Raw genomic sequence first — 24460 nt, 5'->3', positions numbered from 1 at the left:
CGCCTGGAAAAATGCTGGCTGTAGCCACAGGCATGCACATGTGTGGTAGTGGTGCTGGACAGTCATTAGTGGAGTCATAACTGTCAAAGTTAATGTAGCAAATGCTTAAAAAATGAGGGAGCAGGCGGGTGGTGGTGGCTGACTCATGCCTTTATTCCCAACACTCGGGAGGTAGAGACAGGTGCATCTCTGTGAGTTCAAGGCCAGCCTGGTCAACAGAGCTAGTTCAAGGGCAACTAGGAATACATGGAGAAACTCTGTCTTGAAAAACAATACAACAACAACAAGGTTAGGGGCCAGCATGGAGAGGTAGCTCTTTTGGAAGAGGCCAAAGGTCACCTGATCTGCCCTCTTGTTAAGAAGTGGGTAATCGCCTGGGCTTATGAATGCCCTTCTTGCTGAAATAAAAAAGGCAGAGGAAGAGGACAAGACTAACCCTGGAGTGCCCTTCCCATGCCACGTCTACTCTAGGAATGTCCACCTACTCTTTAAAACTCACTTCAAAACAAACCTCATCTCCTTGGCCAAGCCTTCTCTGACCTCTGTAGAGGAGGCTGGCAGCTCCCATGACCACGTTCCAAGCACGGTATGTGCACTTAGTTGTTACTTCCATCACACAGGGTAGAGGGTGCTCTGTGCTCTTGGCGTGAGTACCTGAGATCACTAAGCTCTGGTATCATCAGTGAACAGGTGTGTGATTGGGTGAACAGAACCCAACGATGGGAAACTCAACAAGAAACCTGTCTGAGACGCTGCGGCACTGGGGCACAGTACAGGCCATCTTGACTTTCTAACCTACATCATCAAAGAAACAGCCGACTTCTTTGTGTCACACACTTTTATTATTGAAGCCCATGGCTGGAATCTTCTGTAGATGTGAATGCTGCCCCCTTTCCCAACTTTGAAGACATTCCCTAAGGTTCCAGCCTTATCTGATGCTGCCCAACCACTCCAGCTTCCTCCAGCTTGCCTGAGCTGATCTGATCTCCTTGAATTTGCCTCGGAGACTGAGTATCACAAGAGGTCTGGTAGACCCAAGGAAGGTGAGGAGAGTGGGGCTGAAAAGGAACAGTTGACCAAAAGAAAAAGGCCTGGGAAGTACCAGGACCATGGTAACTTAGCCCCACCCCTAAGGGCAGTTTAGAGGTTCTGAGGACAGTTCTTATTTTTTTCTTCCATGCTGAAAGATAAGGGAGGCAGAAACAAACCTCATAGTCAGCCTTTGGGTGTAAATAATGTTATACACCTAGATTCTCCCATGGGTCCCGGGAGGCTAACCAGGGCAGCACACACATCTTCAGTTCTTCCGACCGTAGTCAGAGGCTAGAGCAGCACGCGTGGCACTTATCTGTCAGCCCAGATGAGGCTTTTCTTCCCTGAGTGGTGCAAAGGGCCCTGGTCTCTATACCGACTTGGAGATGCCCATCCTGAGGATTTCCTTAAGGCATTTCACCCAATTTCATGAAGCCAGTGATATATCGCAGGACGCTGCAGCGGCACAACTCCCACGAGTCCCCTGGAGTTCATGAAGTGATTCGTGTAAAAGCTCCAAAGGTCCCTAGGATTTTTGGAGGTTTCTTAAAGTCACACTTAGTTCTATATTTTAAATACAAAAATAAAATCCACCCCAACAGCTTGTGACCAAAAGTACAGCAAGCCTGAGTCACAGTTGCCACCCAGAGATGGGCAGCCACAGTAGAGCTCAGCTCTGGAATCCATAGCAGGCCCGACGTTCTCAACAATCGTGGGAGTGGCTTTCCACCGAGGACTTGTGGTCTGGGCACTGAAAAGCCAGACTCTGACAAAACTTGCTGCTATCCCAGCGCAGCAATGATGTCACTGGCTTCTGGGCGTCTGTCCAATCCAGGTTGGCCTCCAAGTCAGAGTCAGAGGAGTGACAACTGCTGCTGTCATGTTCCAGGCCCTTCCTGGGCTCATTTTTTAATTTTCTTTTTTGGCTCCACCTTCACTTATGGACTCTTAGGAACACACCTGGTGCCCAAACTCTTAACTCCAGATTTCCAGCCTGGAGTTCTGAGAAGAGTCGAGTCTTCCTGTTTTCTGAAGAACTTAGAAGAATAGCAACACACACACACACACACACACACACACACACACCCCACATACGCACTCTCACAGAGGCGGCAGACAGCCAAGGTGGAAGAAACAAAGGTGCCTGGTGCTCACTGGCCCAGATGCTGTCAAATGGCCAGTCCCTTCGGCCAGGATTTTCACAGCAGTCAGCGACATGAGGAAGGCATGGTTAGGATTTTCGGAAGCGTACCTCACTCTGAGGAAGAGAGCAGGAAAACAGGGTAAAAGTGAGCACGAGACACAGAAGCCCAAGGACTAGAGGACAGCTGAAGCCACCTGGCACATTCTCCGGGAGAGAGGGGATGCCCTCTGAGGCTCATGGCACAGGGTTCTGGCGCAGTCTGCCCCTGAGTTTTGCATCAAATCTTCCCTTGCCCACAGAATATGGGAGGGTTGGTCATAGCACCCAGCTTTACAGTTGTAGACAAGAGACTGGCAAGGGAGGCAGGATTGGGCTGAGCAGATCCCACAGAGCTGGGAGTGGATCCATGTTTTCTGATGGTCAACTTCTTGCCATGGAAGGTAGCTTCCTAGCACACTCTAGTGGCCAATTTGGATGCCTTTGACTATCACTGGGAGAGAACAATATTGGTGCTGACACTACACCTAGGTTCAACCATTTACAACCCTCCGGGCTCTGTTCCAGGGGAAAAAGGAGGAAAACTGACATCTTGGGCTAGTCTCATGCCTGACATCTAACCTCGTCTTGGGCATCCACAAACACACAGGGCTCAAGTGGCCCCTGTCTGAACACCCTCCACCCTCCGCCAGGCTCTATGTCTGCACTGAGCACTCACCTCCATCTTGCTATAAATCCAGGGAAGCACTTCTGTAACTTTGGTGTACACACCAGGCTTGTTTTTCTGGCCACAGCCTGTGCCCCAGCTGGTGACACCTGCCAGGTACCAGCGATTGTTTTGCTCACAGACAAGAGGTCCTCCACTGTCTCCCTGCAAGGAAGAGCCAGAGGGTGAGTCAGCCTGGTGCTAAAAAGAAGATTCAAATCAGGAAAAGGGTGGGTCTCATGTCCCCATGTCAGTCCTGGCACCCCAGCCTCCTCCCATCTCCAGGGCCATGAGACCTGAGCGCCACCCACAAGGACCTCACCTGGCAGGAGTCTCTCCCTCCTCCAAGGTCCCCAGCACACATCATCCTCGGGGTAAGGTAATTGTCATAAACCAAGTAGTCATTACATTTCTTGAAGTCGATGAGGTTGACCTGCACCTCTCGGAGGAAGGGAGATGTCTTCTCTTCAGTGAGATGAACATGGGGACAGAAGATAGGAAGCCAATGAGACTATGGAAAGCCTCACAGCTGTCAGCTGCACCCTCAGGACCCAGATCCTAAGCCTCTCAGGAGTAGAGAGCATTTACATCTGTGTCCAAGCCCATCCTTCCATGGTGGGGCACACACCTTCGCCTGCCAGAAAACAGGGACTTGCTCCCATGCACACTCACAAGCCTATGGATAACCTGCCTGTGGTGGTTCATATGAATTGCCAACATGGCAGGGCCTAGAATCGCCTCAGAAAGAAGCCTCAGGGAATGCCCCTGAGGGATTTTCTTGACTAGGTAAACTGAGGCAGGAAGACCCATCCTAAATACGGGCAGTACCATTTCATGGGCTAGGTCCTAGACTGGATAAAAAAAGAGAGGGAGCAGGGTAGTAGGGCCACACGCCTTTAATCCCAGCACTCAGGAGGCAGAGGTAGGCGGATCTCTGTGAGTTCAAGGCCAGCCTGGTCTACAGAGCAAATTCCAGGACAGCCAGGGCTACACAGAGAAACCCTGTCTTGACTAAAGGGGGCAGGGAGCTGAGCAGCAATACTTATCTCATTCTGTTTCCTGACTGAAGACACAGTGTGATGAGCTGCCTAAGTTTATGCTGCTGCAACACCCCTGACATGAGAGTCTGTCTCCTGGAACCATGAGCCAGCAAACCCGGAAGCCATTCTGTGAGGTATTTTGTGGCAGCAATGAGCGGAGTAACTAACTCATTGACTTTTCACGCCCATCTACAGTCAGAGCACCATCTCATGTGCCATTTGCTCTCAGAACCCTAGAGATGTTAGGGCATGTCTTGATCTCTCGTCTATACGTGTGGACACACAGGACTGAAGGAATTATTAGCCCACCTCTGGTACTTAATCAGCGAAACGGGGACGGTGAGAAAGCTGTATCCAGGCCAGTCAGCTTTCCACCAGAGGAAGCCAAGGAATAGTGTCCTAACAGCTGGAGTCGGTCTGAATGTGGCCAGGCTAGCCAGGCCACAGTGTCCCGGAGAGGGACACAGATAGTCATCTATAGCTGACTCCTGACAAGGCACTCAGACTGAGGCCAAGTCAAACTACTTCATCATCTTGCCTTAGGACAAGTGAAAACAAGGTCCCAGCCAGGCCTAGAGGTGCAGGTTTGTAATCTCAACTGCCCTGGAGGCTAAGGCAGAAGCATCAGTTCAAGGCAAGCCTAGGCTGCCTAGGCTGGGTGACCTACTGAGAACTTATCTCAAAATAAAATGTAAAGAAAGGCCTGGTAATGCCACTCAGTGGTACAGCACTTCTCTTTACCATGAACAAGAGGCTCTGGGTTCAAGACTCGCCAGTCAGCACAGGGCCCACTGCTCCTCCACCATGAGAGTCTTAGATTCCACCTTCCTTCCAGATGAGATTTTTACATTTTCCAGTCACTGTTTCTCAACAGTGTCCAACCTAGAGAAAAGTGCCACATCCTTGACCTGTCCCCAAGTTACCCACAGCCTACAATAAGCCCATTCTAGTAGCCTCTTTGAGACATATTCAATTATTTCATTTTATGTGTATGAGCTTCTTGTCTCTGTCTATGTACCCGGTACCCTTGGAGGCCAGAAGAGGGCCTGGGATCCCCAGGAACTGGGGTTACAGGCAGGTGTGAGCCACTGTGTGGGTGCTGAGAACTAAGTCTGGGTGCTCTGGAAGAGAGATAAATGCTCTTAACCAACGGAGCCATCTCTCCATTCCTCTAATAACCTCTTTTTGTGTATGTGGGGAGGAGGAGGGGGGTTTGAGACAGAGTTTTACTGGTTGTCCTGGAACTCACTCTGTAGACCAGGCTGGACTTGAACTCAGAGATCCACCTGCCTCTGCCTCTCTAGTGCTGGGATTAAAGGCGTGGGCCACCACCGCCCACCTCTCTAGTAGCCTCTTAATGAAATGTGTGTTTCCTCCACTATCCTGAACAGTAAACCCACCTAATTGGCAGAAGGGCTTCCTTGCAGCCTTGTCTAGAAGGTGTTGCCACATGGACTGTGCTGATACAATTACAGGTGTCCATGTTCATATATTAACTATGAGTCTATACACCCAAACTCTCACCTGATAAAGGCTTCATCTGCACACGCACACACACACACACACACACACACACACACACGCACGCACGCACGCATGCACGCGCGCGCGCACGCACACACATGAGAGAGGGGGGAGCCTGGGGGAGAGAGGGGAAGAAGGAGGGAAGGAGGGAGGGAGAGAGGGAGGGAGGGAGGGAGAGAGAGTCTTGCATCTCTGTTTCTCACCATCTGTCTCCTTGGTTTTGCCAAAGCCTGTGATCCAGCAGGTCTCATTGAGGCCGAAGGTCTGACCATGCATAGGGAGGCAGGCAGGGTGAATGTGAGCTGCAACAAGACATTTAAGTGTCAGAGAAGAAACAAGGTGGGGTCTTGAGTAGAGGGTGGGATAGGGCAGAGTACCGGGATTCTAGGAGTCTGATCCCTGCTTTCTCAGCGGCTCTGAATTCTCTGAGGCTTTGGAATGAGCGGGTATGAAAGTCAGCCATTTCCTTTGAACCTTTGCTGCCATCTGTGTGCTGCCGGCACCCACAAGGCCATTCTGGTTCCCTGTTATTGTGTGCCACTTTGGAAGTCAGCTTGAGCCAAGCTGACGCAGGGTAGAGGAAAGTCTCTCTGTCGAGAGCATCTCTCTTGGTTCATACTCTTCCAGGCCTTGGTCTCAAAGGGTGGACAATGAAAGATAAGTTTCAGATTCTGGGGCCATATTGCATGCCACCTGATCCAGGAGGTACCTGTTGGCTGGCCACCACTTGGGGCTTTCTGTATAAACATTCCTCTGACATGGGGTAAGCAAATGCCCCAAGCAGGAGGAGCACACACCCTGAAGACTGAGACCACAAAGCCCTGCTGACTAGCTCCCATGCCAGGCACTAGCTACCAAGTGTTATTGAACAGCCCATCATAAGCACCCTAGGCATGGGATCCCCTTAGATGATACTGACCACCCAGATCTGAGCCAGAGGAGGGGAAATATTTGCTGCTAGGGTACTGCAGCATTCTCAGTCACTTGTTATGGTCACTGCTGCATTCTGCACTCATTTCTCGGCCTGACCCAGACTCAGGGATCGATGAACTTTTGAGGATGGAGGAGGGGGAGATTGAGGAGAGAGGGAATAATTCAGGTTGTGGCTGTTAGTTTTAAATGTCAACTTGCTATCACATAGCATCATTGGGAAGAGAATCTCAACTGAGGAAGTGTCTGGATCAGGCTGGCCTGTGGTTAAATCTGTGGGGGGGGGGGCAGGGAGGGTGTGGTTATCTTGATCGTTAATAGATGGCAGAAGACCTGGCCCATTGTGATTGGCACCATTTCATAGACTGGACCCTGGACTGTTTAAAAGAGGAGGAAAACTAGTTAAGTGCTAAGCAGCAAGCAAGGATGCATTTATTCTCTCCCTGCTCTTGAGTGTGGATGGGATATGACTAGCTATTTGAGTTCCTGCCTTGATTCCTGAGAGGGTGGACCATAACCAGGAACTACAAGACAAATAAACCCTTACCCCCACCCCGACATTGCTTTTAGTCAGGGTCCTTTATCATAGCAACATAAATGAGACCAGAACACACGTTGAATTCTTCTTTCATGAATTGGGGCATAAATGTTGGTATCTACACATTTTGTCTGCTGGTGAGTAAACGCACACAAGTAAAGAAAAGGGTAATATTGATTATTAACAAAAAATCAAACCATACATTCTCCCTTATACTCATTGTTGAAATGTGTCTTAGCATGTAACATGGTTGTATGTGTCTCTAGCTGCAGACTTCTGAAGTCTGAAGAGGAGTTTAAATTTTGAGTTTTCATAGAAACTACCGTGCTTCAAGAAAATCCTGCCCTGAGGATATGCTCTGACCCTAGGGCTATATTAATGGAACTGGGATTCTTAGACTTAAGAATCATGTCCCAGGACACACACACACACCAGGAGAGGAACTGGGTAAAACACGGGTGTGTCAGCCAAATGGTTTTAGAGTTGTGCAAAGTTGAGAAGGCTGCTCAAGTTCATGGTTTGTTTGTGTGAGTTGTGGGGCTGGGGTGGGGGAAAGAGGCTGCTTGAGCCCTCAGCTTAGTTCTAGGCTCCATAGCTGAGCCTGGGTGGGCATGGCAACAGAGAAGCCAGTTCAAAGACATCTGTACATCAAAGCTCTAGCCAGGCTCTTCCTTCTCATCCTGCTCTCATGAGCCAGCTGCTCTATGGGTAGCAGACACTGCACTCATAATGAGCATATGAGGAAATACCCATTCTCAGACAGGCTCAAGGCTCCAGGATGTTTGGACCAATCAGAGCTCTCCAAGGATTCTGGGAAGCCTAGTCCTCCAACAGAGAAGTGAATGCTTCGCCTCCGTGAGACTTTTATAGTAGACAACCCTGGCCCTATTCTTCAGGCTCTCTTCTAAGCCATCTTAACCTCCCTTTACCACTCCCTTTAAAGATTTTAATTTTTAATTACATGTATATGTGTGTCTGTGTGACTATGTACACAAGAATGCAGGTGTCTATGGAAGCCAGAAGGGGTGTCAGGGCCTCTGGAGCTGGAGTTGAAGGGAGGCGAGCTGCTGGACAAGGGTGCTAGGGACTTGGGTCCTCTGATAGAGTGAGCAGTCCCGTCAGTTCTTTTAGACATCACCATAGTTATCCTCTGCACTGCCCGCCAACCTGCCACATCTGACTGCCCCTCAGCTCTTCCTGCTCCCCTGACAGGACATCGCAGGCCCTTCCTGGTGATCTTGGTGTGAGCTTCCCGTTTTGTCATTGGCTGTGTAGTAGACACAGAGTAAGGCGTAATCACATGAGTGAGTGAGTGAGTGAGTGAGTGAGTGAGTGAGTGAGTGAGTGAGTGAAGCCTTCTTTGGCATTCAGTGTCCCCAGTGATCTGAGAACTTCTGTGGTCTTCCCGTCACGCAGCCTCATTTGGTCCCTTGCTCCCAGGTTGGAGCGGTGAGCCGCACAAACCTGGGCTCAACTTGTGCTCTTCCCTGTAATGTGCACCACCAGCTAGCCCAGAGCCGAGGGAAGAACCGCGCTTCGGAGTCACAGCAACCAGTCACTGCCACTCACGGCCTCACTCAGCATCTCGCTCTCTAAAACTCTACTTCCCTGTATGTTAAATGGAGCTCATAGGCTCTGCTCTGCTGGGCTGGCTGGGCAGAATGCACCCAATCATACATATCAGATCTCTCCCAGCGTGTCATGGCTTACATGTAAAATGCCCCCATACAAGCCTGTGTATTCTAACACTTGGTCCCAACCTCCTGGCACTGCTTTGGAAGCTTGTGGAACCTTTAGGAGGTAGCCTTCACTGGAGGAAGCAGGTTTAAGAGGGCGGACATAAAGGTGTATAGCCCATCTCCATTTCATGATCTCGCTTGGATATGAGAAAGTAGCTACACACCCCTGCTGCCATGAAATTACCTGCCATTTGCTTCTCCATCACGAAGGTCTGTATTCCTTCAAGCCAAGAACCAAAATAAATCTTTGTGACCTTACCCTGCTTTTACTAGGTGTTCTGTCTCAGCAATGAGACAAGTAACGGATGCACACTGTCTGGCAGCTGTTAAGTGCATAGTCACTAACGGTGAGTCAACCCAATCTATTTGTACTTATTAAGACTGGTTTACAAGCTCTAACCCGTGGCTGGCCTGCTATGTGGGATGTGTCATTTGGGGCGCACATATTTCTAAATCTTGGGCCTATGTTTCTCCAATTATTGCTTTCTTTCTTCCTTTCCTTGTGGTGTGTGTGTGTGTGTGTGTGTGTGTGTGCGCGCACATATGTACCCCCACATGAGCGCTCATGTACAGATGTGTATACATGTGTAGGTGCTGTCGCCCATGCAAGGGTATAGAGGTCAAAGACTCATGTCAAGATGTCTTTCCTCAATCACTTCCATGCCTTATGTTTTTGAGACAGGGTATCTCACTGAACTAGAAGTCTGGCTGCCCATCAGGGCCCTGGTCTCTGCTGCCCAGTGCTGACATTGCAGGCACATGCTGCCATGCCCAGGCTTTTACTTGAGTTCTGGGGATTTGAACCCAAGTCCTCATTCTTGTATAGCCAGAACTTTACCCACTGAGCCATCTCCTCCAGACACCCAGTTTTCCTACTTGTAAAACAAGTGTATGCCGTGCAATGATCTCTAAAATTCTTTGGCTTCTGCTATAATGGCACCCTGGAGCCCTGAGCTATGTAACCAGAGGCTGCCATGTCAAGGGTTCTGGGAAGCAGGGATGCACGTTCACTCACCTGACAGGGTCAAGGGCTTGGAGAGCCTCATGAGAGCAACGTCATAATCGTCCTGCTCGTCGGTGTAGTTGCCATTGATGATGATCTGGGAGATAGAGGCAGCCTCAGGCAGATGGTGCAAGTCGCTGGTGCCTGCATACACCTTCCACCCCTCCAGCATCTTCTCCCGGGTCCTACAAGAGCCACAGAATATGAAAGCTATCCAGTTATATACCTGGCAGAGTTCACTGGCCGAATCCGCTACACACGGCAAGCCAAAGCAGGAGCACCAGCCTGGAGACAGGAGGATGGATAAAATGACCTCTGGAGGTATGATGAGATAGAGACCTTATGAAGCCCTAAACCATCTGACAGTCTCCTCATAACTGTTCTGAACTGGCTGTCCTGCATCTTAGAGCCGGAAAAGGCAAAGGAATATGCGATTCCTGTGTGGGGGATTCACCTCACTACCTCATCTGCCTGACACTAAGGATGAAGTCCAGGCAGTGGAACAGATGCCATCAGCCATGGAGATTTAGACAGGACAAGGTAGCGAAGATTCTTTAATCAGGGAGCCATTGTGCACAAGGTCTGTGCTATAGCTCCCCACAGGCTGCTAGGGACTCTCAGAAGCCAACTGTACCACCCCCTGATACCCCTGTTCCTCAAGCCTTGATACAGCACCCCTGATTGTCAGACTCTTCTGCTGTTGCTGCGGGAGATGGTAAGGAGCCGGAGCTTCACTCTGTTTGCTCTTCAGGGAGATGATCTGGAGGTTTTCTTCTAGCCTGCCCCACTTTTTCTTGGGGCCTCGTTTTTTTCATCCTTGGCCCAAACTCAGAACCAAACCCTCATTTGCACTTGATCTTTTGAGCAATAGCTGAGTTGCCTGACCCTGGGGAACTAGGCTTAGTCATAGACTAAAGCGTCTATAAGCCCTTCCCAGTGGCTCCAGGTCCCCAGCAGCATGTAACCAAGGGCCCCTCAGGCACTTACACAAAGAAGCAGTGGGCAGCGGTGAGCACCCACTGGGCATCGATGAGTGTGCCCCCGCAGATGTGGGTGGTGCCGAAGTGTAGGCTGACTTGCCAGGGCCACTTGGTCTCTGAGGTCAGAGCCCCTCCCACGATCCGCCCAGTCATTGCTCTCAGACCACAGTCTGGGGGGAGATGGAGAGGACAGAACATGACATATGCGTCTTTTAGAGCCTCTCCCATTCTTCTTGAGCTCAACGCAGGCATGAGTAGGCCTATTCTGAAGGTCAGCCTTTGTCCACAGAGTCTAATGTGGCACATCTATCCCCTGTCCAAGCAGAAGCAGTACTAGGTGGTCTTAACCTTCTGATGTTACCTACCAGGAAGTCTGAGCCCAGGCGGCTTCTGCCTTGTCCCCTTTCTTTTTCTCTCTCTTTCTTTCATTAATCTGGCAAATGCTTACTTCATGCTCAGTGCTTCGGCACTGAGTCTGGGCTGTCATCAAGGGCTCAGAAAAGCAACAAATGCTATCACAAGCCCGAGTTGAAGAGCACTTGTATGGCAATCTCTCATTTCAAAATGAAGGAGAAATATATTTCCTATGATGCACAGCTGGGTTTGCACAGGGAGCAACTCTGAAATGAGTCAAGCCCAGGACAAGGAGGGCAGCCGGCTTCATATGTTCAGACATGGGGCTTTTCTGCTTGCAGAGGAGAGAGAGAAAGAGAGAGAGAGAGAGAGAGAGAGAGAGAGAGAGAGAGAGAGAGAGAGAAAGAGAGAGAGAGAGAGCACTCTCTGAGCAGTGGACACTACGTCCATAGCAGTGAGCCAGCCTGCACCCTGGCTTTACCAGCTAGGGTTTAGGGCTCAACGCCCAGGTCAGATATCAGCTCTCTACAAGGGACAGTGACTAATGGCAATTGCCTTGTGGGGCTTTCAAAGTCAGTAAATACAGCCATGTCTATACAGACACAAGTATGGTACCCTCCATGGACAAGCACTCAAGTGAGTGCTGACACAAAGCTCTCAGCTAGCCCCCACCTGCTTGCCTCCCTCAGTTCTCAGCCCCTACCAAAAGTCCTGGAGACTCATATGACTCCCTCGGAACGACAGGTTGCAGGACCCCAAGGTCAGAAGGAAGAGAAGGGGAGTGTTACCCACTCTACCCCAACGTCTTACAGGATCTCTGGTTCTGAAGCAGACTCACTGGCTTGGGTCGCAGGAGCAACCATCTTCCTTAGAAAGATTCCATCCCTTTGCCCTAGATAGCCCTTCATCCCAGCCCCATAGGCCATGGCTCCAAAAAGAAGAACAGCTTACGGGAACACTGGAGGGAGACATACCGCTGGGAAGGGCATTCCGACCTGCAGTACGGGACACAAAAGGTGAGAAGGGGGCATGGTCAGTAGCTGCCTCCTCTTCCTGACTGGTACCTGCTCAGATCCTGTCCCACTAACAGAAGCAGAGAGCCAACCCTTCCCTCTCCTAGCAGAGCTTTTCTCCAGGAAGGTGGATGTGAGCAAACGCTCCATCACCATTCCCCTCCCCTCCAAGCTTTCCCACGGTGAGCCGCACACAGCATCTGAACCCAAGGAAGCCTCCATGGCCCCAGCCTCCTTCTACAACTAAAGCGGATTGCAGCGAGCCTCCTCTACAGCCCCATGCTTCTCAACGTAGCATGCAGAGGGCCTACCCCCAAAGCAGGCACCGAGGGACCATGTCTCAACTGGAGGCTTGCTTCTTCTCTTCCCCTCACATTAGGTAAGCCAGGCTAGGCTGGAAGACTGCCTTTCATCTTCCTCAGCAGGGAGCTTGGGACAAAAAGGGACTGTAGGGCAAAGATGGCAGGAGGGGCCAAGGCTTCCCAGATGCACCTCCTGGGCCCTCACGGCTTGTACCTGTCAGACCCCTGCTCCTGCTCCTGTCCCCAGGGTTGCATCTTTCTACTCCACCTTGTGGAGCCTTTTAATCCAAACACCTAGTTCTCTGGATCCCTAAGGTTTTTTTTTAGTCACCCTTAGAGATTAGGAGGCAGGAACCTCTGACCTTGGAGTGATCTCTGCACCAGATCTCAGACAAGAGCTTTTAAGCCCAAGGTGTCCATAGTGCTCCTGGCTTAGCAATGGAGCCTTGGAGTCTGAGCCCCAGGATGACAGAGGGATTCCCGACTCTAAGCACCCTCCAGCAGTCCCTGTCTGTTTGCACACAGTTAGTCGGGGTGTTCCATTGCACCTGTAGAGGCTTTCCTGGATGGTAGAGTTGTATTCAGAAAGTAAGAAGCTGCTGGTGATGTCCCTGTGGGCCACCTCGGTTGTTCGGTAAGCACTGCAAAAAAGGAGGGAAGAATAAATACCGTGGTAGGCAGCAGGACCCAAGTCCTGTGGCGGCATTAGAGCCACACACAGCCTTTCATTTCAGACTGAGGCCTACTTGAACGGCCTGTGCAGCGGCCACTCCTGCATAGCTTTCAAAGCCCAGATCCACCACATGTTCTGCACCCACCAGCCCTACGACTGACCCAGCAGCTGTCCAGGATGGTGTGGGTCTGGCCACGTCACCAGTCTCTGTTTAGAAAAGCATATTCTTGGCTCTGCCTCAGACCTAGAGAAACAGCTCTGGGAGGCACCCAGGGAGGGCTGAGGCATTGTTGACTTTGAGAATACCCATCTAGCCTTTTATAGCTGGAGTAGCTGGTTTTTATGTCAACTTGACACCAGCAAGGGTCATCTGGGAAGAAGAACTCTTAGCTAAGAAAAATGCCTCCATAGGATTGGCCTGTAGGCAAGTCAGTAGTCTGTAGGCCATTTTCTTCCTTAATGATTGACCACTATAAGTGGTGCCACCCTGGGCCACTATAAGTGGTGCCACCCTGGGCAGGTGGTACCAAGCTGAGTATATATGCAAGTAGGATGATGAGGTCTCCTTCATTGCCTCTGCCTTCGGCTCCTGCCTCCAGGTTCCTGCCCCCACTTTCTTCAATGATAGAGTGTGAGCTCCCCAAATTGTCTTTGGTCGTAATGTTTTATCACAGCAACAGAAACCCTAACTATCCAAACTGTGACCCACAGTCCAGTGGCATCAGCACTGCCCTAAGCCTACTGAGCATCAACCTGCATGCTCAAGGTCCCCCCGGGAAGTGACCCAGTGTATCTGAAGGTGACTCTTAAAGCAGCACCCCTCTGAATCACCTTGGGCATTTGCTTAAAAAAAAAAAAAAAAAAGTTCTTAGTCTTAATCCTAAAGATTCAGTTTGTGAGGGACATTTTCACAAGAACCCCAGTGATTCCAGAATGTTCTACTCTCTGCTCAGAACTTATATACATTTCTAGAACATTCTACATCCTCCTGTGAACTGGGCCTGTGAATACGTAGTTCCTCTAAGCAAGCACAGTTAGGAATCTTCTCCATCCTGCCCCAACAGAACCCCACTCATACCCTTGGTGTGGGATTGCTGGGATAAGCTGCCTTTCCCACATCACACTAGAGGGTCTTGTCTTATTCTCTTGTGCCTATGTGTCACATGGTCTCCTAGAAGCTCTGAGGATGCTCTTTGCATAAATGGCATTCAGAGAGAATGCTGAGGGGTATCAGACCTGCATGAGATGACACAGTGGCTCAGAGACAAAGACACCCCTTTGTCTTCAGAATGGATCAGTCGGTCCCTCCTTTACCCACCAAGGGCTGAGGTGGTGGCAGAGAGCTAGCTCTGAGTGCGAGCTCCAACCCTGTCTTTCTAGGTGTTTCTTCTAAGGGTCACCCACAGCCTCACACTCATCCATCTACCCCTAAGCCACTCAGCTTCAGAACTGAGAGAGAGAGGCCTGAGGCTCCAGCTCAGCTGCCAATGTGCTTGCTGCAAAAGCAAGAGGGCTCATGTGAAAGGCAGGCGTGGAGGGAGCTCATAATCCCAGCACTGGGAAGTAGAGACAGGCAGATCCCAGGCGCTCAGTGGCAGCCATACCAGCTTACCTCACAAGCTTCAGCCTAAATAAGAGAGCTTCTCTCAGCAAACAAGGTGGCTGACTCCTGAGAAACACCTGAGGTTGACCCTCGGGCCTCCACATATGTATGCCCATCCCTGTGAAGCCACACACACAACTCAGACCAAAATGGTGAGCGGAGGTGCCTATATGGGCTTCAGGCGGGATGCGCCTTCAAGTAGGAAGGGTCAGTCACTTCCTGCTTCACTCACCAATACTGGCTTCTTGGTGTAAAGCTTCTATAGCTAATGTGTTGCATCGTAGGACTTGGCCGAATCACACTGGTCCTACTTATTTCTCATTCAGTGAGTTTCATAACCAAGTCACAACTATGGACACTTCTGAGCTCCTAGTGCCCATGTGTCAGAAGATATGCCCAAATACCCACACCTCTCACAGAGCCATCCCAGAACCACTCAGTGGTGGTGGTGACCATGAGGGTGCTTTCACAAATACAGTTCCCCCAACACCCACCCAGCAGATCCCGTTTTCAATGCCTCAGTGAGGGGGGAGGGTCCTGAGTTGGTAGGATCAGCAAAGGTCCTGCAAAGTCCTTCTTCTCTTTTTTCTCTCTTCCCTTCCTCCCTTCCTCCCTCCCTCACTCCTTCCTTTCTTCCTTCTTCCTTTAACATTTTTGAGACAGATTCTCTCTGTGTAGCCATGCTGGACTGATTTGATGCTCACCTCTCAAAGCCCAGCTGCTGGCAGGTCCTCTTGGAGTCGGTGGCGTCCCAGCTGCTGCTGCAGACAGGAAGCCACTCACCAGACGACCCCGAGTAGACCTTCAGCAGAGACTTGTCCCAGTCGAACCTGACTGCAGAGCAGAAAAGGGCAGAGAAGGATCTCAGAGCCCAGGAAGCTTCAAGCTCGGGGCGTAAATTGTGAGAGGCTCCTGGGAGAGGCGTGGGAAAGCTGCCCAAGAAGTGATGGCTGGGCGGCCAAGGCCTTCAGTAAGCACAGAGCTGAAGCGAAGGGGCTGCGGCTGGGCAGCTGTTCATCCAGCAAGACTCAGGAGGCCATTTCTGGGAGACGGACAAGCATCTCATCCTGAGGCAGTAACATGCTCAGAGAAGATGGTGAGGGGCATAGGACCACTGATCTGAGTGTGTGTTCTTGGGTTGGGCTTGGCCGTAGATAGGTGCAGTCGTGGTCAAGGGCCTATGTATTAATAGATGGGAAGGTGAAAGGACAGGTGGCCACACCCCTTAGCAAGGGTATTAAAACTGTACAAGCATAACCACAGAGGGCGAGAGCTCAGCAGGTCTTTGTGCTCAACTAGGACATTAAGAAACCACAAGGGTCACAAGTCAGAGGCGTGACAAAAAGGAATGGGGTTCCAGAGCACCCTCAGTCAGATTTTCTGTTTCTCTCTGTCTCACTGAGTTTCAGGTTTTTACATGCCACCAATCTCGCCCAGTCCATTCACTTTAAAAATTATAAATCAAAAGCCCTAGAAAGCAGGTCATTTATCCATGACACTCAAAATCAAGTTTCAAATCCTTGTCTGTTGTGACTCAAACCAAAATCTTCTGGTTTTCTGCCCATTGCCTTTGCCTGAGCCATGACATCCCACAATATTGTGTGTAGTAGCCAGAGCATACATACAGATGTAGGCAACACATGCTCTCATGCTCACACGCACACACACACACACACACATACACACATGCACACCTACACACATTCACATACAGACACACACAAGCATGCATGCACATACAGGTGCACACACATATGCATGCACTCGGACACACATGCACATGCATACATGCACACTCGTGTGCACACACACACAAGTGCACACACATGTGTATGCACACATGTATGCACACACACACATGCACACCCACAGGCATGCACACACGCACGTGCTTCCCCATGCCCAGCCTTCTTACCACAGCCCAGCTCATCACTCTTCATCTTGCAGTCCACCACTCCGTCACAGCGAACTGCATGGTTGGGGCAACTTTCCATTGGCTCTTTGTACTTGATCCCTGTGTGGCCTCGCCAGAAGTAGACTGGAAAACAAAACAAACAGCACACAGCTGGCTACCGCCAACTCGAAGACAGGATTCTCAGCAGCCCAAGGCTCTGGGGATTCTCAGACACCGACCTGCAATCCCTCTTGGACTCTGGGGCTCCCGTCCCCCATCTGTATGGAAAGAAAGGCTGCTCAGGAATGTTCTAGAAAGCTCCTGCAATCAGGGAAGCCCAGACACACTTGAACAGCTAGCTACCCAGAGAGAAAGGAAAAAGACCAAAAGAAATGATGAGAGAGGGACATGGGTCCTACTTTGGAAGCTTCCTTACCCCTATGTGCTGGATGGCCTAGTAGAAAACATCTCCTCCTGTATCCCAGAGTTCCCTCTTAAAACCCCCCTGGCAGCCCCTCTTCTCTGTGACACACACACACACACACACACACACACACACACACACACACACACACACAGAGAGAGAGAGAGAGAGAGAGAGAGAGAGAGAGAGAGGGAGACAGACAGACAGACAGACAGAGACAGAGAGAGACGGGGCGCGGGACGGGGGGAGAGGAATGCTGCCATCTGGTCTGTCTTCTCAATTGATACCACGATGCCAGCCTCGGCAGTTCCTAGGCTTGCATCCTCCTCCATCACCCTTAAACATGGACCCCGTGTACTTGGTCCTTCCCTGCTTCTCTTTATGCCTTTCAGTGTCTTCCCACTCAGCAGGCAACTCCAGGTAGCTGATTTCCAAATGTGCAAGGAAACTTCTCGCACCCTCTGTGGGAACCAGCTCCATGTCTTCCTCTGCCTCCAACACCAGTCTCTTTTCAAACCTGAGCTGTCACTCTAGTGCCCAGAGACAGCTCCCTGTGGAGCCCCCACAGACCTATCATTTACCACCTCACCCAACCTCCCAGCCTCTGCCATCTCCCCAGCTCCCAGCAGTCTCTGTCACTCAAGGGAAGGCCACCTGTGGAGACAGCCCCTTCTCAGTCCAGACACACATCTATCCTCCTAATCCCTCAGGGCTGCATGCTCTCCTCTCAGTGTCCTGCCTTCCTCTTTGCTCACCGTAGATGCTTGAAGTTCTAGGGAGCCCTCAGCATCCCACTCACCATGCTTGGGAATGCTACAAACAAGAGGAGCACTGTGGAGTGTTTGTGGATGGAGTGGAACCCGGAGGCCAGGCTTGGCCTACAGACCCTACTACCTCTCTGGCCTCCGTGAAGGAGCTGCAGGAAATGCTACAGAGCCAGGTTAGAGCCTTGAGACTACTTGGTGAGCCTGCCCTTGAGTGTCTCATGCTCCCTCCATGGGCCATTCCCTCTGTTCTCAGAAGCCAAGTACTCTGCTGGCAAAGGGAGAAGGAATGGACGGGTCTCAGCCCGAGGAACATGGAGGCCATCGCATGCGTTGTGATAATGATCACATCATCTGGGTTGGGAAACCAAGGCTCAAAATGTTAATTAACTTCCTGAAGTCATACAGCTCAAGGGAAGCCGAGATAGGAAGCCGGGCCGGAGTGAGTGGTAGTGTAGTCGTGATATGATGGCACACAGATTCTTCCTTTAACAGTCGTGCCACCAGAAGTTCCCATGAGCCCTTCTGTCCTTCCATTTGTCATCTCATGCTGCCTCTTCTATAGAGTCTCTCTTCCGAGCCTAAACACAAAGCTTTCTGGCTCCGTGTAGCTGAACAGATGGGCCCCTGGCTCTCAAATGTGCATCTTCCCTCTGGGTAGATGGATTGCTTCCCTCTACCCAATGTAGGCCTTGGCCACCTGTGCCCCTCCCCCTCCCCCACCCCTGACGTTTAGGAGATATGTAGCTAGTCTCATGTATCTCATCTGCAATTGCCTGCACCCTAACCCGTGCCTCTGCCACTTATTCCTCACAGTCACATTGAGATCACTTACTTCTAGCTCCCTTTTCTCGGGAGTGAGTGACCTTCCTGGGACAGAACGACATGATACATGTTCGTCTTTGCTCCCTCCTACCTTCCCCTCTGGCCTGGCTTCTGATGGATTTCTGATCAAAGCACCTGGGACATGTCCTGGGTTTTTTTTTTTCCAAAGGACAACATGAGGGGCCTGAATCCAGACAGCACACATGGCCCTTCGACCTTCAGCGGCACGGGGGTGGAGTGGGGGTGTGTGTGTGGGGGTTCATTGTTTTATGGAATGTTGGTTTTCATAGATAGCTGCTTGTTTCTAGGGTGAGATTTTTATGCCAAGAACTGTGCACTGCTTTCACACAGTCCTCCTGGTCTGGGAAAAGTGGAATAAGATGTCGTGACATATGTGCTGAATTGAATGGTTAAGGATGAACAGCATCCCATTCAAAGATACTGAACTGGAGCCCAGTCTAGTTAATGTAATTGTTCCAGTGTATCATCAGAATCCATCTGCACTGATGGGCCCAAACCCAGAAGCCCACGACACCCCACACTCTTACCCCAGTTATCTCAAAGGAGCCTGATATCCCAGGATCCAAGATCCCTGTGGTATGACTCCATGCCTGACCCTACTCCGTTCTGCGATGGAACCAACCCAAACCCACCCTGTCCCCTCTGTTCAACTCACAGAGAAGGATGAGCGAGATCACCAGGCTAATGAGAAGGATGACACACCCGATGAGTGGCAGCTGTTTCTGGGTCTCTTGCCAGGAGATCTTGGGCAAACTGAGACCTAAGAACAGGGTGGTAGGGAAGGAAGGCTGCTGAGGAGGAGTGTGGCATGGTGGAAGGCCAAGAAGGAAGCAAAACTGGCTCCTGAGCATCCTGATACAGCTTTGCCCCTCCCCCATACAGTCCTCTTATGAAGCCCCTCCTCCAGGACCCTCCTCTAAGCCAGGCACCAGGCATGCGGTCTGTCACTTCATCCTCATAACATCCCCTGAGCTTATTAGGTACATTCTGTCGATTGGAAAACAGGCTCGTGGAAATGAAAGGAGTTAGCCAAAGTCACTAAGCTAGTGGTTGGCAGGACAGAGATTCAAATGCAACTTCTCATTCTAAGATCCATGTCACCAAAGTGCCTCTCCTACCCTGGATAAGGAAAGGCTAGGATGGTCCCCAAACCTTGGGTATTTCTTCACAGTCAAGTAGCAACCAGGCCTGACTATATGGGGGTGCGGGGGAGGCAACTGGGATGGGCTGGTGCCTGGGGGTAAATGGAAACAGTTTCCCAAGGGGGCAGAGCCAAGCCTTGAGGTCCACTGGCCTCCTGGACTTCATGGCAGATGAACTGCTGGACCTCATCCCCTCCCCGCCCCCACAAGTTTGGAAGCTTGGAGTGGACATTCTTCTTCCTCTATGTATGAGCGGGCATGCTGATCACTACAGTGCACTACCCAGCAGAAACGCAGGTCAGCCCAAGGAAACAGGCCCTCCTCTAGCCAGGAGCCCTTGCTCTTGAAGTTGGAGCTTTACCCGGAGCAGGACAGCCCCAACATTCCGCCTGGAGAGCTCTGGAGCTCAGCAGTGAGCACACTGCCTCCTTGCTCCTGGCCTATGCCTCCCTCCTCCTTTTGCCTACGTTTTTCACTGTGACGTCATGGTCCCTTTCTACCCTCACCCCTCCAGTTCCCCCGTGTTCCACTCTGACTGTCCGCCATGTCATTATCCCAGGGGCGTGAGGAGCAGAGTTCTCAGTGAGAGCTTCCCTCTGCCCAAAGACACTGCCCTGGTTCTCTGCCCTCCCTGGAATGACCCCCTTACCTGGGCTCTCCCTGGCGGCCCTGGTGGCTGGTGCTGACCTGGCAGGAGGTACCCGGATGGGGACAGCCCCCACTGGTGTTGCTCTAACAAGGTACACTCTCGTTGGGGAGGATGTCGTGGAGGCTGACCTGGCAGATGATGACCTGCCCGACGATGACCTGGAAGGAGATGCCCCAGCTGGGGATGCCCGGGCTGGGGAAGCCTGTGGAGGAGGTGTCCTTGCTGGAGATGCCCGGGCTGGGGAAGCCTGTGGAGGAGGTGTCCTTGCCGGAGAAGCGTTCTGCAAATAGAATGAAGGGCAATCCTGTGCCTGCTCCCAGCCAGCCTATCCCAGCTGTGGTGAGTGGTAGATGAATACTCTGGGGCAAGTGGCAGGGGACAGAGGAAGGCCCGTGCAGCTCAAAGTTCTCCTCTTGAGAACATCTGACACAACCAGCACCACTGTCTCTTATGAGTGGGACACAGAGAATACACTTCTTAAGTCCTCTCCTCCAGGAATCCGAGGCAGTCGGTTTGGCCACATCTTTGTTTTATTGGGGCCTGTGTGTTGGATTTGAGGATGATTTTGACCATGCTCAAGGCAGGGACAAGAGATTCTCCCATAGGGAGCTGCTGGGGCCCATCAGTGGAAGGGGCGGGTACACATGGGTACCCTTATTCCCTCTGGCTGCACAGGGCTGCCTCTGAATGCGTTTGGGGACATTCAGGCAGCTGCTTCTGCTGTTCCAGATGTTCTGACACTGAGGCCACCCTCCTGTGGGTGTCATCTGAAGAACAGATTTCCAAAGCAAGCAGGTTCACCTCTGACCCCTATGAGGGGCGTGGGGACAAGGAAGGTAGAACTAGACAAGACATTTGGTTTTAGAGGTGCTGAGAGTTGACCCCCAGGCACTGTGTATGGTAGGAAAATGCTCCATCATTGAAGTACACCCCTTACCCAAACTTGGCTTTGGGCATGCTGGGCAATGACTCTGCCCCTGAGGGAGTCCCTCACCTGAGACTGCACTTGATGACAGTCAGGCAGCCCTCAGCCTTAACCCTGGGCCTGTCCTCTCACAGCAAGAGGAATGGAGCCAGGCACCCAATCACTTAAGCTTTTTGTTGATTTATAAAATAGTCTGGCTCTAATTAGGGAAGTCTCCACCAGGGCCCAGGACACAGGAGCCACCTAAGTAATGGTTTCCTCGCCTCTGTCTTTCCGTACTCAGGATCAAGAGAGCGTGGTTCAACAGCCATGGGGTACGGGAGAAAAGAGTGTTGGAAGAAAACACAAATTATGGTACTTCATTTAGAGGGAAGGGCCTCAGTGGCATGACCCTTCCAGCAGTGGTGGCCTGAGTCTTGGCTCCTGGCAGGGACCTGGCATTACAGAACCCTTACTGGTGTCCATCCTTGTAAATTCGCTTCAAACATCCCCAGTACTGGGGAAATTCCTATGATTTGATACAATAAAATACACTTTAGAATCTACAACCAATCTTCCTGTCTGTAGCCTTGTGGGGGTTCTAACCTCATCCCAAGAGCTGGTAATACTTCTAGAAGCTCATGTTCTTAGAGCTGGATTACCAAAACCGTGTAGGCAGGATTCCACCCTGAGGCAGAAGGAGAAACTGTTGGTGCTGTCTTCTGGACAAAGGCACAGGGCACTCACTGTGCATTTGAAACATGACGAAAGAGCTGGGATCTGGGGTCCTGTAAGGCAAGAGCCCCACTGGGGGGGCTGAGGCGAGGCCCAGGGGCTTCTTGGTGGGAACTTGACCTTGTGGTACTTTTTATTGTAAATTATGGTTAGTGTCCCCCACCCTGCATCTCTGACTCCCTCTACTCCCCGGTTGGAGTCTTGTGACCCAGAACTGCAGCTGGTCAGGGTTACAACTATGCCCGAATTGGGCTGCATGACATGAGCAAGTGACTTCACCCCTTTCCACGCCAGCTTCCTTATCTGCAAGATATGGGTAATCACCCTGCTTGGTGTCGTGGTAGTCATAGATGAGACATGCAAAGCACATGTACCCAGTGAGGGCTGTGGAGATGCCGGCTGCTGCAGTGGGTCTGTTTGTTTCTTTAAGAATGCCTGACTTGAAATCGGTCTGGTTGAGTAGGGCTGTGCCCATCCCCTACTGGGTTTTCTTGGGCAGGTCATCAAGAGCCCGTCAGAGCTTGTTTTACATGTACGAACAGGGTTGATCTCATCTCCTCCGTCTACGATCAGAGATCTATGTGAACAAGCCTGGACTGTACATGAGGGTCAAGCTCTGAAGAAGATAATAGCCCACGAGGCACCTTACTTGGTCCCATGCCAATCTCCTACTGGCTCTTTTTAGTTGTCATGGTTAGCTCCACTCCTCAGATATTGGAACTGAGGGCTGATGAGGTATAAATCAATGAGTAATAGAGATTGCTGCCACACCTGAAAACCAGAGTTCAGTTCCTGAAACCCACACGGTAGAGCTAACTGACATACTGCAAGTTGTCTTCTGGCCTCCATACGAGTATACCATATTACACATTTAAGAAATTAATAATCAAAAGATGATCAATTTTCAAATTTCCAGGTCAATTAAGGAAGAGGGCTTGGGTTCTAGCTAAACCAGTTTGTGACCAGTGATGTCACAAATGAGCCCAGGGTGTCCCTCGTCTCTCCAGGGCTCACCATCTTCAGTTTCACACATGCTATTCAGTCTGGTGCTCACAAGGGTCTTGGTGAAAAAAAAAAAAAACTGGTAAGAATGGTCATGCTTGGCCTCCCTCTTTGGTTTTGTTTGTTTGTCTGTCTGCTTGCTTGTTGAGAGAGGGTCTCATGTAGCTCAGGCTAGCCTTGAACTCTTAGTGTAGCCAGAGATGACCTGGAAGTTCTGATCTATCTGCAGGTGTGATCCCGTGATCCTCGCACCTCATCCCAAAGAGAAGAAATGACAGAAGTAGGTGGGGCTGGTGGAGAGAAGGCTGAGGTGGTCCGGGCAAAGTCCAGGGCATTAGAACTGACGAGAGTGTGAAGTTTGGGTGAGGAAGAGAGTGAGAACAGAGAAGAAGTTGGCCAGCGAGGTGGGAAGTCAGTAGAAGCCAGACTAGGTAACCCTGGAAAACTGGCAGGTGACCCTGAGTTGGAGGGCATTCAGCATCAGCCTTGACAGCGTCAGCACGCTATTACGTGAGCCGGGGTGAAAGCTGGGTAATGTAGGCCCCGCAAACCTGTGCAAGAAGAGAGACCTAGAACCCCAAAATTGGAATGAGAAATGCCACTTGGAGAAGGTGTGTGAGTCCCAGGAGGATGTCAGTAAGGAAGAGGAGGCCAGAGGCCCAAGGAGGGCAGCTTCTGAACTTTGACCCGGACTTCATAGGACATTCGGAAGCACCATGACAATACCAGAGCCCACAGCCTCGCTCTTCGTGCGTCTCACAGCCTGCCACTCCACCCAGCTGGAACGGCTTCCTGATGTCTAACCTACAACAGCACCAACTCATTTCCTCCCCCTCCATCCTTGGAAAGCAATTGCGGCGATGTCATCCTCCCATACAGAGACATGACCTCGCCCTGACAACAGATGGGGCTCCAGGAAGGGAGGAAACTTCTCCAAGTCCCTAGGTACTAAGGCAGAGCTAGGAGACCAAAAACTCAGGCCTCCCAAGCATCGTTTTTGTCAATGAACACAATCCCTGCAAAAAAGAACCCGTGACCCAGTCCTTTCAGGCCCCTGCCCTTCCCACAGCCCCCTGCAGACCAGAGGCTGTTCCAGCCGCACGGGCAGCTGTCTGGGACGGAGTCAGCACTTGCATAACTTGAGCCATTTCCTGCTGCTACCATTCATTCCTTCTGACCCCACCCCCGTGGTCCCTAGAGTAACAGTTGACCATCAAATGAGTCGCAGCTGCCAATGTTCCCACTTGTGCCTGACAAGCTCTGGGTGCATTGTTCACAGCTTGTTGGACTTTCTAGAGGTTCTGGTGCATCATGGGAGAACAGGAGGGCAGAAAGCTGGACATGGCTGTGTGTGGCTGTCCCCCTGGTGTTGGGGGTACTGAGACTCTGATCTCTAGAGCTCCCCCGCCACAGACTAACAGAATCAGTGAGCTTCTGGTTCAAGGAGAGACCTTGTCTTAAGGCAGTAAGGAGGACAGCAATAATGAAAGACAGTGGACATGTTGCTCTGACCTCCATGTCC

The 24460-nt window shown here is 51.1% G+C and overlaps 1 protein-coding gene across 1 annotated transcript; it reads right to left on the bottom strand.

Annotated features, from left to right (window-relative positions):
- Nucleotides 1–2196: 2196 nt before the first annotated feature.
- Tmprss13 (transmembrane serine protease 13) lies at nucleotides 2197–24456 on the bottom strand. The gene is made up of 13 exons (XM_051155724.1): nucleotides 24451–24456; nucleotides 20298–20577; nucleotides 19162–19266; nucleotides 16494–16616; nucleotides 15283–15412; nucleotides 12851–12943; nucleotides 11939–11982; nucleotides 10641–10803; nucleotides 9666–9838; nucleotides 5647–5745; nucleotides 3202–3344; nucleotides 2892–3044; nucleotides 2197–2290 (listed from the first exon to the last, which is right to left on the bottom strand). Exons 1-13 carry the CDS (start codon nucleotides 24454–24456, stop codon nucleotides 2264–2266), a joined length of 1539 nt encoding a protein of 512 aa, XP_051011681.1. The 3' UTR covers nucleotides 2197–2263.
- Between the last annotated feature and the right edge of the window lie 4 nt (nucleotides 24457–24460).

This window comes from Acomys russatus, chromosome 14, assembly GCF_903995435.1.
Source record: "Acomys russatus chromosome 14, mAcoRus1.1, whole genome shotgun sequence".
In the NCBI taxonomy this organism is placed as follows: domain Eukaryota; kingdom Metazoa; phylum Chordata; class Mammalia; order Rodentia; family Muridae; genus Acomys; species Acomys russatus.
The sequence above is the reverse complement of the archived record's forward strand: the minus strand, read 5'-3'. Positions and strand labels throughout refer to the sequence as shown.